Source organism: Conger conger, chromosome 14 (genome assembly GCF_963514075.1).
Source record: "Conger conger chromosome 14, fConCon1.1, whole genome shotgun sequence".
NCBI lineage: Eukaryota > Metazoa > Chordata > Actinopteri > Anguilliformes > Congridae > Conger > Conger conger.
In genome coordinates this window covers 32233722-32248226 of record NC_083773.1, presented here as the reverse complement: position 1 = coordinate 32248226, position 14505 = coordinate 32233722, and the positions used below count along the sequence as shown (strand labels likewise).

General features: G+C 44.2%; 1 protein-coding gene across 4 annotated transcripts in view; it reads right to left on the bottom strand.

Moving 5' to 3' along the window:
* Positions 1–1034: 1034 nt before the first annotated feature.
* Positions 1035–14505, bottom strand: part of pax7a (paired box 7a) — a 34727-nt gene continuing 21256 nt past the window's right edge. For 3 of the 4 annotated variants that reach the window (XM_061219147.1, XM_061219148.1, XM_061219149.1), the window contains exons 6-9: positions 12022–12187; positions 10943–11139; positions 1804–2050; positions 1035–1150 (exon numbers count right to left, since the gene is read on the bottom strand). In XM_061219147.1, the coding sequence (XP_061075131.1) occupies positions 1035–1150; positions 1804–2050; positions 10943–11139; positions 12022–12187 (726 nt within the window). Of the gene's footprint in view, positions 1151–1597; positions 1604–1803; positions 2051–10942; positions 11140–12021; positions 12188–14505 lie in introns of all 4 variants that reach the window. The other variant, XM_061219146.1, reaches the window with a different exon arrangement.

Here is a 14505-nt window from a genome sequence, read left to right as displayed (position 1 = left end):
TTGCATAATCAGAATCAGAGCAAATAAAAACCAGCAATCATGACAGAGCCGGAATGTTCTGGAATGCAGGTTGGACCAGAGATGAGGCGGGCAGCCTGTAACCAGGTAGGAACCTGCTTTAAATGATCATCTCATTGTCTGTGAAAACATTGGGATGAATACAAGAATGATGACAACATGCTGCCCTTCATGTAAGCTGGCAGACTGGAGATTGTTTGATGGATTTTCAGGAGGAATGATGAGATTTACAGTATGGACATAGGTGATTAAGGATACTGTCTGTCAATTTTATTTTCTATCTCTTTCTCTCTCAAGTATGCAAATCAGTATATCTATTCAATCTTTATTTAAAAAAAGGGGCAAAAGGAGGGAGTGTGGCCAACTGAGATCAATCCACCATGCTAGACTTCTTGTGGACTTACAATGTGAAGTTGAAGAACAGAAGGTAAAATGTATTGTGTCAAATGTATTAAAGAGATGCTGGTGCACAGTGAGTTTTGGGCATGAAAGCAAGCTGGCCCCCGATAAATCCTCCCAGGGTCGCCACAACCACTCCCTCCTTCTCAGCCTCAATCTAGAAACTGAAATACTAATTATTATCAAAACAAAGACAATAAAAATCATGGTAATAGTCGTGCCAATTGCTAATAGACTCTATAAAGAGTGGACCCACAGTGAAGAACAGCAGCAGGAAGTTACCAAGTGTGCTGGCTTTGGGCGGAGTTAAGCTGAACTGTTCCTGTTGGTCGAGGCCTGCGCCTTACGTGCCTTGATTGGTTGATTGGTTCTTTGTGTGGTAAGGGAGGAGCGGCCCAGGTGGAGAGAAAAGTGGTGGATCTACTGTTGAAATGATGAATTAACAACAAAAAAAACATACTAAATGTCAAGTGCAGAATTACTTGAGTTCCATTGTGAGTAGTATGTCCTGCTCTCCCTCAGCTCTCGCTTTCATACATGCTCAGTATCTGAGGCTCTGCAGGATGCTACAGGGCTGGGGTGTAGGTGTTGGGGACTGGGCATGCTGGCAGGGGTGGTCAGTACGCCTGTCCTGTCTCCACCTGCAGCAGTCCCAGCACGGCTGAGTGGTCTCCCAGCTTCATCCGCCTCTGTGTGGACAGACTCACGTTCTTGGCCAGGTAGTCCACCGCTGCTGAATTCCAAACACACGCACACAAGCGCACACACACACACACACACACACACACACACACACACACACACACACAAAATACCATGAGTGCCATGGGTCACAACATAGTAGGCATAAATTCAATGAGGCGTATACAAGTACAACACACAACCCCTCTATCTCACCATTTCCCTCTATATACATTTCTTTTTGCTTTACCCCCCCCCCCCCACCTCCCTTATTCCTGTTCTGCCTAGATCTGCTAAGACAGCATCACTATAGACCTAGCACACACAATGATCTAGTGTATATGAATGTGACTGTCTGTAGGTGTGCGTGTGCATGCGTTTGTATGTATTTTGTGTACAGTATGTATGTCTATGTGTGTGTGAGGTAGGGGTCACGCTAACCGCTGGGGCGTCTTTGATGTGCCCCTCTTCCCGCTCTCATCTGAGACAAATTCGACACCTGAGGCTGCTTTGCTAGTCCATCAGAAACATGTGTATGCTCTCATCCATGGGCCAGGCTGAGGTCAGAGGTCAGCGTGGCCACGCCCCTCACATGGATTCACTTTAACATTTTGAGAAAATGACATGGGGAGGGGGGCAGGCACATTGAGGAGGTGCAGTGATTGGGCCAGGAGGTCAGAGGGACAGACGAAGGGCTCCACTCACTCTGGCTGTACTGGCTGTACTGGTAGCCTGCAGTGACGGGGTCCATGCTGTAGCCGGCGCTGTAGCTGGGCGGGCAGTAAGGCTGTGAGGGGGCCAGGCTTTCTGCGCTCTTGATGGGGTCGGAGCGCTGGCTGCAGCTGCCGGAGATGGGGCTGGAGGAGTCCAGGCTGCTGTGCAGCGGGGAGATGGAGAAGTCGTGCTGGGCCTGCGCTGGGACCGTGCCAGGGTTACTGAGTATGCTCATCACCTGTGGACAGAGGAGTGCTGAGGTTATCACCACAGTCTGGGCAGAGGAGTGCTGAGGTTATCACCACAGTCTGGGCAGAGGAGTGCTGGGTTTATCACCACAGTCTGGGCAGAGGAGTGCTGGGTTTATCACCACAGTCTGGGCAGAGGAGTGCTGGGTTTATCACCACAGTCTGGGCAGAGGAGTGCTGGGTTTATCACCACAGTCTGGGCAGAGGAGTACTGGGTTTATCACCACAGTCTGGGCAGAGGAGACCTCAGGTTATCACCACAGTCTGAGCAGAGGTGACCTGAGGTTTATCACCACAGTCTGTGAAGCTGCAACACAGTCATACAGCATTATAGCCCATTTTCTAGCTTTTATTCACACAGTGTGGCCTTGCAGTTTGCACGTGAGGGTGGGGGGCATGAATAACAGTTTGAGAAGAGAAAGGGGGGGTTGAAAGAGTGGAAGGTATGGTGACCTAGAGCAGGCCCACACATACCACTTCTCCACTACAGGTTCCTGTTTGGTCACAAAACATTCTACTAACATTTTAGTCTTCTCCTGCCCTCAGCCAATGAGAAAGAAGCAATGAATCCAGGGCGGGTAACAGAGATTAGAGAGCCAGGGCCAAGCAGGAATTAATATCCCTGATTTTTTTTTCTACCAAAACAAATAGGCACACAGCATTCAAAAAGCTTTAGAAACATTAATTAAAGCCACCATTACAGCAAAGCACACACTGCCTGAGGGTATGAGGATCAAACTTGTAGACCCAGCTCTAGAAACACGAGTCGCAATTCAAGCTGTACTTTTCATTGGAAGAAACACGTTTCTCAGGCTACACTTATAGAGTATATTTTTCCATTTTCACATAGGAATAAAGTATTTGGATATTGCTAAGAAATATTAAAATGCTAATTACTTGAGATTGTGTAGTAATTAAGCTAAAAATTAATCATTAAAGCAACCAAGTGAAATGCATTTTCTATGTAAGTCTATATTACTGCTATGCTATGCCACATTCTGGTAGTATATAACATCAAAAATTATTTAAAAAAATGAAAAAATAAATAAAATTTTTTTAATCCAAATTGGAAAAAAACTTACAAAAAAACTGGAGAAAATGTAAATTTACATTTTGACAGTTTTTTTTTGTAGATTTATTTTGATTGAAATGTTGAAAGAAAGTAATATTTTCTTTTTTGGGGTGGGGGGGGTGTTGTGTCGTGGGATTTTCTGTGCTACTCCAGGTATAACTGCCCTCTCCTAGGGGGAAACAGCTTGTTGGGACAAGCTAGGCCCTCATCTGAACAGACTAAATGACTGTTTAAAAATAACGCCGCGCATAAATTGAATTAGAACGTTTTGGTCACAGTTAATGAATGCGTCGCCTCCAACCCCGGCCCAGTGGCAGGGAGCAGATGACGGGAGCCCGCCCCCACAGCTGCGTGTCATCATGCTAATTGGTAGCAGCACGTTAATCTCAACTGAAAAGAGGCATCCGCTCACCAAACGGGAGAAGGGCCTGAGGACTGGCAGGAGGAGGGTGACTTGGACAAACCAGTGAGATAGGTTGGGGGGGGGGGGGGGGGGGTGGGCATTTAATTGTGTTCAATTATGCATTTGATTGGCAGAAGCTGTATGTTGATGAGACTGATTAGTGGGTGTGCAAATGAGCTGTCAGTCCTCATGGAGTGTCATCACTGAGCAGTGTGTCATTCCGCAGTACAGTGTCAGCGTGTCACCAGTGCACAGTGCAGTGTCAGCTTGTCACCAGTGCACAGTGCAGTGTCAGTATGTCACCAGTGCACAGTGCAGTGTCAGTGTGTCACCAGTGCACACAGCACACAGTCTGTAGTGCTCTCCCAGAGAGGTAGGTTTGTAAAATAACTTCTGTAAAGAAAGTTTTCTGGGCAAGAAGTAATCTACTGCACCCCACTTTCTCCTGTCATCTACCCAATGCTGGTGTGCTACTGTTACCATGGTAAAATCCCTGAATCCCCGCTAATAGCTGTCAAAATACAGAAGGACATTTGGATAGCACTGTACCAAACTAGCTCTGTGCTGTCTACTCCGTAACTCCACCATCTAGTATTAGCATTAGGTACTGTAATGTATTCTAGCCATATTGCCCTAGCTGAAGCATATTGTTTATTGGTGGCCCCTATTTTCCATAATATAAGCTATTTACCTCCAATAATATATCTGGTACTTTATTTTTAGTTTTTTCTCTTAGCAGTATATTCGGACTGTATTTGACGATTGAAACTGCATTGTAATTCCAGGACATCAGCTCAGGATGACTTACAGAAAGGACAATGAACTGATCAATCAATCAAACTGATCGCATTCAATGCGAAATGTCATGGAATACAACAAATCTCTCACGTGAAAGTGCACTGAGAGCAGAATGTATTTTCATTAGAGCAGGCCAGATTGATAACTACACTGTGCCTGATGCAGTTGTTCACCACAAATAGGCTCGGCTTGAACTTTTATAAAGAAACAACTTCTTCTGCCTAAAGGATGATGGTTCTCTCTCAGCACAAATAAGCCTGCAATGCCCCCCACCCTGCACCTCCTCGTATCGCGACTTCCCCCAAGAGGTTGGTAAACAGTAAACACAGAAGGTTAACTCTCTATATTTGGCTGAAATTGGAGAACGTGTGTGGCACAATCCGATTAGTCTCACCGAGAATGTGCATTTGAGTTACTGCGGGGCGATTCAGTGACTGTGAAAAAGTAGCTCCCCCATCAGCCCTATTCGTTGCTCTGGTTCCAGACAGTTCCCCCACTCACAATGACACCCCCGCCCCCCCACCTCCCCAGCCCCCCAATCAAATGGCAATCCTTAATGACGATTCCACAACAGCAGGTTGTGTGCAGCGGGGCCTAGCTGTGACAGTAATGTGAGGCAGCTCACAGACTGCGGACTGAAGGAGGAGGGTGCGGTGGGGGTCTGTTTGCGGAAAACAGCAGGGGGCAGACCCGGTGAAGAATGTCAAGTCAAATTGTTCTTGACAGAGCTAATGTCTGCGCCTCATAGCCCATAATCACATGTAAATAAACAGTGAAATAGCTCTCAGCTGGAATCTGTCCATGTCAGCTGGGGCTCCACCATATCTTATGTTATTATTGTAAACTGCGAGTAGAGACGGAAGGATATAGTGAGAGAGAGAGAGAGAGAGAGAGAGAGAGAGAGAGAGGTTTTTTTAGGTAAATTTTAAAAAGATTGCAAGACAGAGTGAGTGCAAGGGAGAGGAAACAAACCTTTTTGATGAAATTGGACAACAACGGGTGGTTTCAGGACAAACAGTATGGGGGTGAAGCCAGAAGTCAATGAGAGACTGGATTAATGTATGTTGTGATCAGGGTCACAGGAGAAATAGGGAGAAATTGAAGGGTCAGCGGTATTAATAACATCTCTGCACCTGCCAGAGTGGCATCTGGAACTAACCGGAAGCGCAAACAGGCAGTTGATCTCCAGGCTCTGACCCCCTAAAACACACACACCACCCCAACGTTTTTAGAGACCAGGAAAGCTTCACTGTAGTCTGGAAGCTTCTGCAGCCATGAGGCTGTGACCCTGTGACCTTGGGACTTCTCAAAAGGACAGCCTCTGCACCGATTGGCCACTTTTGTGCATTCAGCTTCCAGAAGGGAAGCAATGAGAGAGCAGCGCTGAGACTGGGGCTAAAGGTATTACTTCCTGATTACACAGGCCTCTGCGCCTCTGTTATCATCAACTAATGTTTGGGGAAAAAAAAAAATATATATATATATATATATATATATATATATATATATATATATATATACTTCCATTTGGCTCTGTATTCAATTGGTAATCAAGCAATTCAAGTGCATTTGAAGTGCAGATTCAGCTCATAAGATTAACACCAAAAATAATTCCTGTGAAATGCCTTCTCAAGGGGCTGTAGAATGTAAAAATGTAAATATGGACTAAAGTCCAACCTGAGGTCCAATATGGGGTACAAAATACCAGTCCAATGTGTTCAGATTTGCAAGTGGTGCGTGTCCTGTGAGCACATTCCACTACTCAAACCCTGAACCCACTCCTCAGTCCACTCCTGTAATCCCCACAGCACCTGACTCAACTGATTTGGAGTCAGGAGTCATTTGCCTTCTTTGGATTTAAAAGTGAAGTGATCTGACATGTAAGGGATTCAATATCGGATAGAGCACTGGTGAAGAATGAGATCACATTAACCAATTTGTTCTCAGCAGAAGATTTATTGCTACTGTGATGAAACAAGCAGCTCTGGTCTTTAAAGAACAGCATGCACTGAAAGGAGAGCATGTAAGTGATATCAAATAATATAAGGAAAAAACGTCCTATACCAGAAATCAGTCACTCATTAAAACTAGAACAAAGAAAGGAAATGCATAAACACACATGCTCGCACACATACACACACACACACACACACACACACACACACACACACACACTTCAACTGAAATCAATCCATATATTTCAAAGACTGCACAGTGGTCTATATGTGTTCCTCCTCAGACAGCCCCGACAGTGCAGGCTCTGTGTGGTAAGTGTGATTCGCCCGGTTTAAAGTGGCTGTGCTGCTTCTGTGTGGTAAGTGTGATTCGCCCGGTTTAAAGTGGCTGTGCTGCTTCTGTGTGGTAAGTGTGATTCACCCGGTTTAAAGTGGCTGTGCTGCTTCTGTGTGGTAAGTCTGATTCACCCGGTTTAAAGTGGCTGTGCTGCTATTGCGATGCGTAAGAAGCGTCCAGAGGCCCCCCCCCGCCCTTATCTCTGACAGACAGTCGCGAGGAATCATCAGCAGGGCCGGGCGAGCATGCAGCACACAGTGGAGCAGGCCCGGGGACCTGGATCAAAGGGAGCGTTTGAGGAGCGCGGCAGTGCCTCCGGTCCCAGTGTACCGCTCTCTACCCCCTCCCCCGTCTCACCCATCGGTCCCCAAAAAGTGTGAAGTAGAACGCCTTCTTCCAAAGCACAGAGGAGACCGTTCTCAGCTTGTATGCTCGTCTACTCCTAACATACAGTAACCACTGATTTGGCCGACTGGCACCAGAAACTGAATTATTCGTAGTTTTATGATAGGCAGCATTATCAGATTTGGCGAAGCGAAAATTTGATAACTGGGCATACACGGTATGCTATCTTTTTTTGTTGCTGTTGTGGTATTCAATAGACCGCAGTGTGCTGATATAAGGACCTTCTGCTAGCCTGGCTCAGTTCATTTTCATTTCCTAAAGCTTATCCCTAAACAGAGTAGACTGGAAACATTGCTTCCTTTTCCACATGAAGGTCAGTCATATTTTTCACATTACTCATGAAGAGGACGCATTTTTAAAAATAAAATTGGATTCCAAATAGAAATATCTTGAGTTTATGCATTGCTTTACGGACAATTCATAGGATTACAGTGTAGTTTTATATCACTGGAAAACATGCAGTCGGAACCCACATTTTCAACACATAACTCGACTTAATTGTGGACAGTGACAACAGCCTGACTAACAGCCTATACCTGGAGGCATCGTCAGTCTGGGTGACAGAATGAGTTCAGAGGTACAGTAATCCCTTGTCATTCAGTGGTGACACATTATACAAACTGCAGAGAACACAAAATAGAAAATGCAAAACATCCGCAAAAAACTAATTATGATTTGGTGAACGTATTGCATAAGCACTGAAACAAGGTAGTCTAAGTGATATGGGATGAGGTCAGCGTGTGAAATAAAGTAGTATGCAGGGAAAAAAAGAAACACAATATGAGATTTCAGAAAGCTTTGCCTAAGTACTCATAACAGTACGAAACAATGAAAAGGATACTGTACACTGTATGCTGCTTGGTTACTCGAGATAAAGCAAACAGCCAATTTCCTCACTATTCCACAGTACTGTACCATGAACAACAGCAGTAGCCTACCATTACCATCAACATGGATCAAGACAAACTCACTTAAGGATCTATTTAAGGCAAAAGTGAAGGAAGCATTTCAGGCAAATCACCTTCCGCTACGTGATTTAGTCCTGCCAAAACTAACCTCAATAAAAACTCTAATATAATATAAAGTGAAGCTTATTTCTATATGTGGAAAATCGTACGCTGTCAAAATGTTAGTATTAGTAGGTCTAAACTACAAATCGTTGTTCTGCATTCACTAGAAGTAACCATCACTAAATATGTAATAATGCACCACAAATCATTGATGGAGTTCGATATTATAACCGTCAATTAAATCAGTGTGTAGGTACAGAGCGTAGTCTATTGTCAACTTGCCACACAAATAGGGGTGCGACGCGGGGCGTTAAACCATATTTAAACCATAAATATACTATGTTGTAGTATTGCCTCTCTTACCTCTATTTGTCCTGACGTAGATGCACTCTGTGGCAACCAGAGGGGGAATCAGGGAGATATGCGTATAATTTAGAGTGAGACACAAGTTTCAGTTTTAAGCACTCAAGGGTGCGTTTATTCACAAAAAGGGGGCTCAAACAATGAAAAACTTTGGTTCTTCCCCTCTTCTGAGGGTATTAAGGCACCTATGCGCAGTCACCAGCCCCACGGGGTTCCCCGTCTGATCCTGACCCTGACGCAGTTGCACTTACTCTGGACTCTGTCTGCTGCCCCTTTAACTAATGGGGTCGTTGAACTGGATGCATGCACCAGACTGACAGCCCGTGCAACAGTTGCTAGGTGATAAGGTAAACTTTCATATTTCTGCTACCAATTAAAAAGAAGAATAGGGATATGGCCAGTCGTCGCAGTGTTTTAATCATTTTTACCTGTCTACAGACACGGGATTGGATGTCTAAACGTAAAGAGGAAAAAGCAGAATAGTAGTAGAAGAATCCGGCTTTATTTGGAACTCTGACACTTAGAAGTACAAAAAACTGGGACAATTCGTATCCTGGGAAAGAATAGTCATTTTCCGGGGCAGTCGCTCAAAAAAGAGAACAATCCCGGGAAAACCAGAACAAAGCAATGAGCTGATTTTGCATCAACACCGACAATACCAGAACATACCTTTACACCACGTTTCTTCCTGTGTGTACAAACAATCCCAGATGTGACATGTAATTATACAACGTGTGCTACAAGCCTGCCCATGGCTCCAGCAGTGCAGTGGGATGGGGCCACATTGTCGGCCGGTCACATTGTTTTCAGGTCAAACACACTTTTGCCAATCCATGCAAACAGCGGCAATAAAAGTGGAGAGTTTTCGTGCAGCGTAATGGGAAAATGTGCGGGGTTTGGCAGGGGCTGGAATCAGAGCGGACGTGTGCACTGGCCGGGTCTACAAATGCAGCGCAATCCTATTACTACCCTCTACACCACAGCAAGAACCCATTTACTGCAAATCACACTTTACTCATCCCATACCAGCAAAGCAGTCACCCATCAAAACCAGACAAAGAGAGAAAATACAGCACACACACACACACACACACACACAGACACACACGCACACACGCACACACACACACAGACACACCCACACACATTGACACCCCCCCCCCACACACACACACACACATACACACACAAACACACACCCACACACACACACTCATACAAACACACCCACACACACACACAAAAACACTGACACCCCCCCGCCCCACACACACACACACACACACACACACAAACACACCCACCCACACAGACACGCACACACAAACACCGACACACACAAACACAAACGTGCACATACAGACAAAAAAGAATACACTGAATGTAATTTGCATTTGAAAATATAATGTATACTAGGCAGTAAAAAGAATGATTAAAACTGAAATGGAAAACCTGCTAAAAACTGGCAACTGAATCCTATGGGGATAGAGCTTATCATTGCTATATTTGTCATGCAACAGAAAAATCAACACTTCAGTTCAGGTACCTTTTCCAAGTTTTGGGAGGGAAATAATTGCTGCATATTAACCAATAGATGATTGAAATGTCATACAATGTTCTGTGCCAGTGTAATTTGTTAATTCATATTTCTGTTAGGGGATTATTTCTCCCTACTACATGGCTTACAGAATTTCAACTATGCAGTTTTAATTAAAGTTTTAAATCCAAGGCTAAAGCTGGTACTGTATAATCTGTAACATATAAAAATATGATTTATTATTTTATCTTTTTGATTTATAAGAATGGAAACAGTGGGGGAGGTACTTCTACAGCAAACATGAATAACTAGATCAATATTAAAAACCATCATATTGGCAGTTCCACTACAAAGGAAACTCTCAGAGATGCTCAAAGAAGCTGATGTTACTGTATCTTCCAACTCTCAGTGCCAACAGAAAAGCTCATTTTGCCACACAGTCCTTAATTATTTCTTCTTTCAGAAATAGTCACACCAGAATTTCTCCAATCGACTTTCAGAAACATCCAAGGCAGAAAATAAGCCCTCTGAATAAGTGTTCATAATTATAGACACATGCAGCATTGAAATTCAATTTCAGTTCCTTCTGCACCATCTCAATCATATTTTCTGTTTGTTAGCCCTTGTTGTTCATGCAGGTAGACAAGACAGCCCAGTAGCAATGGGTAATTACATATAATTCACTCTTCACCAGTAGGTTGCATCAATTCCAGTCAGTTTGTATTATCTGGCATTTAAGAATAAACATTAATAAAAGCTCATTTTAAACACTCATTCAATAGACAAGCAAATGCGGAATCCCATCATTTCAAACCCAGACTTAGAGCTGTAACACTCAAATAAATTTGATTTGTTCTCAGGTATTTCTTGTATGAATCAGACACTTAAATTAAGTTACTACACAGCGGTGTTCATACAAATTAAATTGTTGCAAATTAGTCGTCTACCATGTAGTCAGCATATCTGGAAAAGACGTTCACCCGTGCCCTTCAACCAACTGACCTGTGGGGATAGCCCATTGCTTACTGGGTTCATGTGATTGCCAGAAGCTGATTGGCTCATGAAGCTGTCCGAGTAGCTGGAGAAGCCGTGCCGATTGGATGGGAGGCAGTAGGCAGAGCTGGTGTCGGCGTTGAGCCCTCCCTGGTGCATGGATGAAGGGGGTAGGGGCTGGGGTCTGTGCAGGGTGCTGCTGACGTCTAGAGAAAGAGAAAATGAGAGAGGTAACTCAGACAAACCCCTTCCTCCTACACAGTCCCCCCCCCCCCCCCATTGGCAAAGGACTCCAAAAAGCCGTGGACAACCATTGCAGGAACCACCAACACACCGCAACCACAGCCTACATAGAGCCTATGCATATGCTGGTTTTCATTCCAACTGATTGCAACCATCAACACAACCACAAAAGACCGACCCTGGCATAGAAGGGGGTGTGGGAAGGGTTCAGGGGAATCATGAGAACCATGTCAATAATACTGCCTGGATAGAGTACTTTCCATTGACATTCACACAAGTCAAATTAAACACTGCAGTAATTATATGTGTTGTGCAACTACAGCAAGTTGTTTTGATATCTAAAAAACTAATATTTTTATTTGGCCTTTATGAAAAAGAATGGGTCAAAGAAAATCTGTTCACTACCTCATCATGCAATAGCAGCTCCTAGTACTAGTCGTGTACCAGCATGAAAAAAGCCAGCCTGCGATTACCAAAAAGTATTGATGTTGTCATGGTTAATATTGAAATTAGGCCTTCCAAACTCTGCAATAACATGCAAGAAAAATTACACTTGTACATTACATGTCATTTAGCTGACACTTTTATCCCACGCGACTTACAATTGATTGGTCGAAGCAGGAGACAATCCTCCCCTGTAGCAATACAGGGTTATGGGCCTTGCTCAAGGGCCCTACAGCTGTGCGGATCTTATTGATTGTGGCTACACCGGGGATCAAACCACTGACCTTGCGGGTCCCAGTCATGTACCTTAACCTACAGGCCGCCCCAGTAATGATGTGATGTAATGTAATGTAATTGTACAGTATAACAGCAGACTTTGTGGTAGAGTGTAAGGGTCTTACCCTGCGGCAGTGTGGTGGGGGGGTAGGTCGACTCTTGGAGCTGATATGCAGACAGGGTCGCCATCCCAGATGGAGGAAATGCTCCAGGGAGCAGGTGATTAAATGCCGCCAGCTGATTGGCTCCTGCCTGCTTTCGCCATCTGGCCCGCCTGTTGCTGAACCACACCTGGAGACGGAGAGGGACAGCACGTGGTCAGAAAACTCTGTGTGGCGTGCGCCATTAAACATCTTTATTCTACTTCTATACGGCCATTATAAGGCTTGATCCTTCCTCTACCCTTTCTAGAACATTCCAGGTTAAGGCTTTCCCCCTTTGGAAAACAGAATTTAAACCCCACAGCTGTTCATTCTTAGGAAGTCGAAGCTGTGATCTATGGAAATAGATTCATCTGGGCTTCATCAGAAAGGAAAGTCTTTAAGAGGTCAGAGGTCAGTCAGCTGCCTGGCATATGCATCTGTGAACCTGCTGGACACTTAGGAAGGAAGACCTATGAGTAGGCTTTAAGGGAAGCACATTTTCTCTCTCTGTCTGTCTTCCTCACACACACACGTGAACATGCACAAAAACACACAGTAGATATACACACACCATGAGCACATACACACATCAGCAAGGTCTCACTTTACACTGGATGCTTCCTGCTCTCTCTATGTTAGTGGAGGTCTCTATACAGGGTAAACAGAGCATCACAGTGGTGCATGGTGCCTCATTGGGTAGCGCTGTTGCCTCACAGCAAGAAGGTCCTGGGTTCAAGCCCCACCCTGGCCTTTCTCGTGGAGTTTCTCCCTGTGTCTGTGTGGGTTTCCTCTGGGTGCTCCAGTTTCCTCCCAGAGTCCACACGCAGGGTAGGCTAATTTGAGAGTCTAAATTGCCCCTCAGTGTTCTCCTGCTCTTGCCCTTGACCAAGGCATAAGCCTCAGAACTGGAGTTGGTCCCCAGGTGCTGCACTATGGCTGCCCAATGCTCAGTAATTAGGATCGGTTAAATGCAGAAGACACATTTTGTGACAGTTACACATAAATAAAGAATCGGTTTCCCTCAGTAATGAGAGGATGACATCAACATTGTGCAGTCTTACACAATATTTATTTTGTATTATGCACAATATGTTATAAGGTTTAAATGTCACAGTCTTATTGCAAAGCTCCACGTTGCACAGGACAGATCACAGCATATAAGCTGGTATGCACAGCTGTGTCAGACTATGCACGAGATGGCAGAGGACTAGAAAGTACAAGAAACATTCTCATTCTCATTCCTTCTGACCTCCCTCTCTCACACTGTCAGCTTATGTGCTGTTCATGAGTCCATCCTCAGCTAAGTCCATCTGCACAGGAGCATTTGCTAAATGCCCAGATGTTCATTCACATAAAATACAATTTAAGATGTGACTGATTTGACAATGCACAATATTACCACTGCAGCGTTATAAGTGTGAAAGCTTTTAAGCGATGATGACAATGAAGGAGACAATGACCTATTCTCTCTACAGTCATTCCTCTCTCTATACCCCTTTCTCTGACTGATGCTCTCCCCTTTTCTCTCTTTCTCCCTCCCTCTCTCTCTGCTAATTAATGTGACTGAAATGGGAGTCTGTCGTTTGGATTAGCCTGATAAGCATCGGAAACACAGAGAGTAAAGTGGGACAGAGAAAAAACCAATTTAAATGGTAATAATAAGACTGTTAGAACATTTGCAGAGATGTGTTGAACCAATTTGTTTTTAAAAATATCGACATAAATCCTGCTTTGTTCCTTTATGACAGAAAACACTGGATTCCATGGAGTAGGGCTGTCTGTAAGTTAGGCAGGTCTACTGTAACTATTTTTCACATCTGTAGAAGGACACCTAACAGGTGAACTAATTATACATTCTGCCATGTGTATAGGATGTCCAGTTTGAACTCCCCATCTGCCATAACATTCCTAACAGATCCAGAGTCAGTTCATCCAATGCTAATGCTGATTCTAGCTCAGGGGTGTCTTATCTTATCAGAAAAGGGCAGGTGTGGGGGCCAGTTTTTGTTCCAGCCCAACACTAAGCCACCTGATTCTAGTAATCAAAGCCTTGATTGATGACTATTATTAGGTATTTAGTTGAATCAGGTGGCATAGTGCTGGGCTAAAACAAGTAGACTGCCCACACATACATGTGGGGGGAAAGCATAAAATGCACCATATAATATTTTTATCCATCTGATAAAGTATGCAAGTGAAATGTGAAAAAAATGGTATTTCACACAATAAAACGTGCAGTGTTAGTTCAACCATATCAGAGTACGTATCAGACTACGTATATGGATGTTCCTACTCCAGATGCTCATGCTACAAGGATGAATGGCAACATTTCATGAGACTGAATATCCATAGAATTATTATTATTTTTGAATGACATTTTCCTTCCTGCCTGGCACAATGTTACCCGTGTGAGTCGAGTCTGTGACACCCAAACCCAGAGAGAGAAACGACAAGCCAAATTGAATT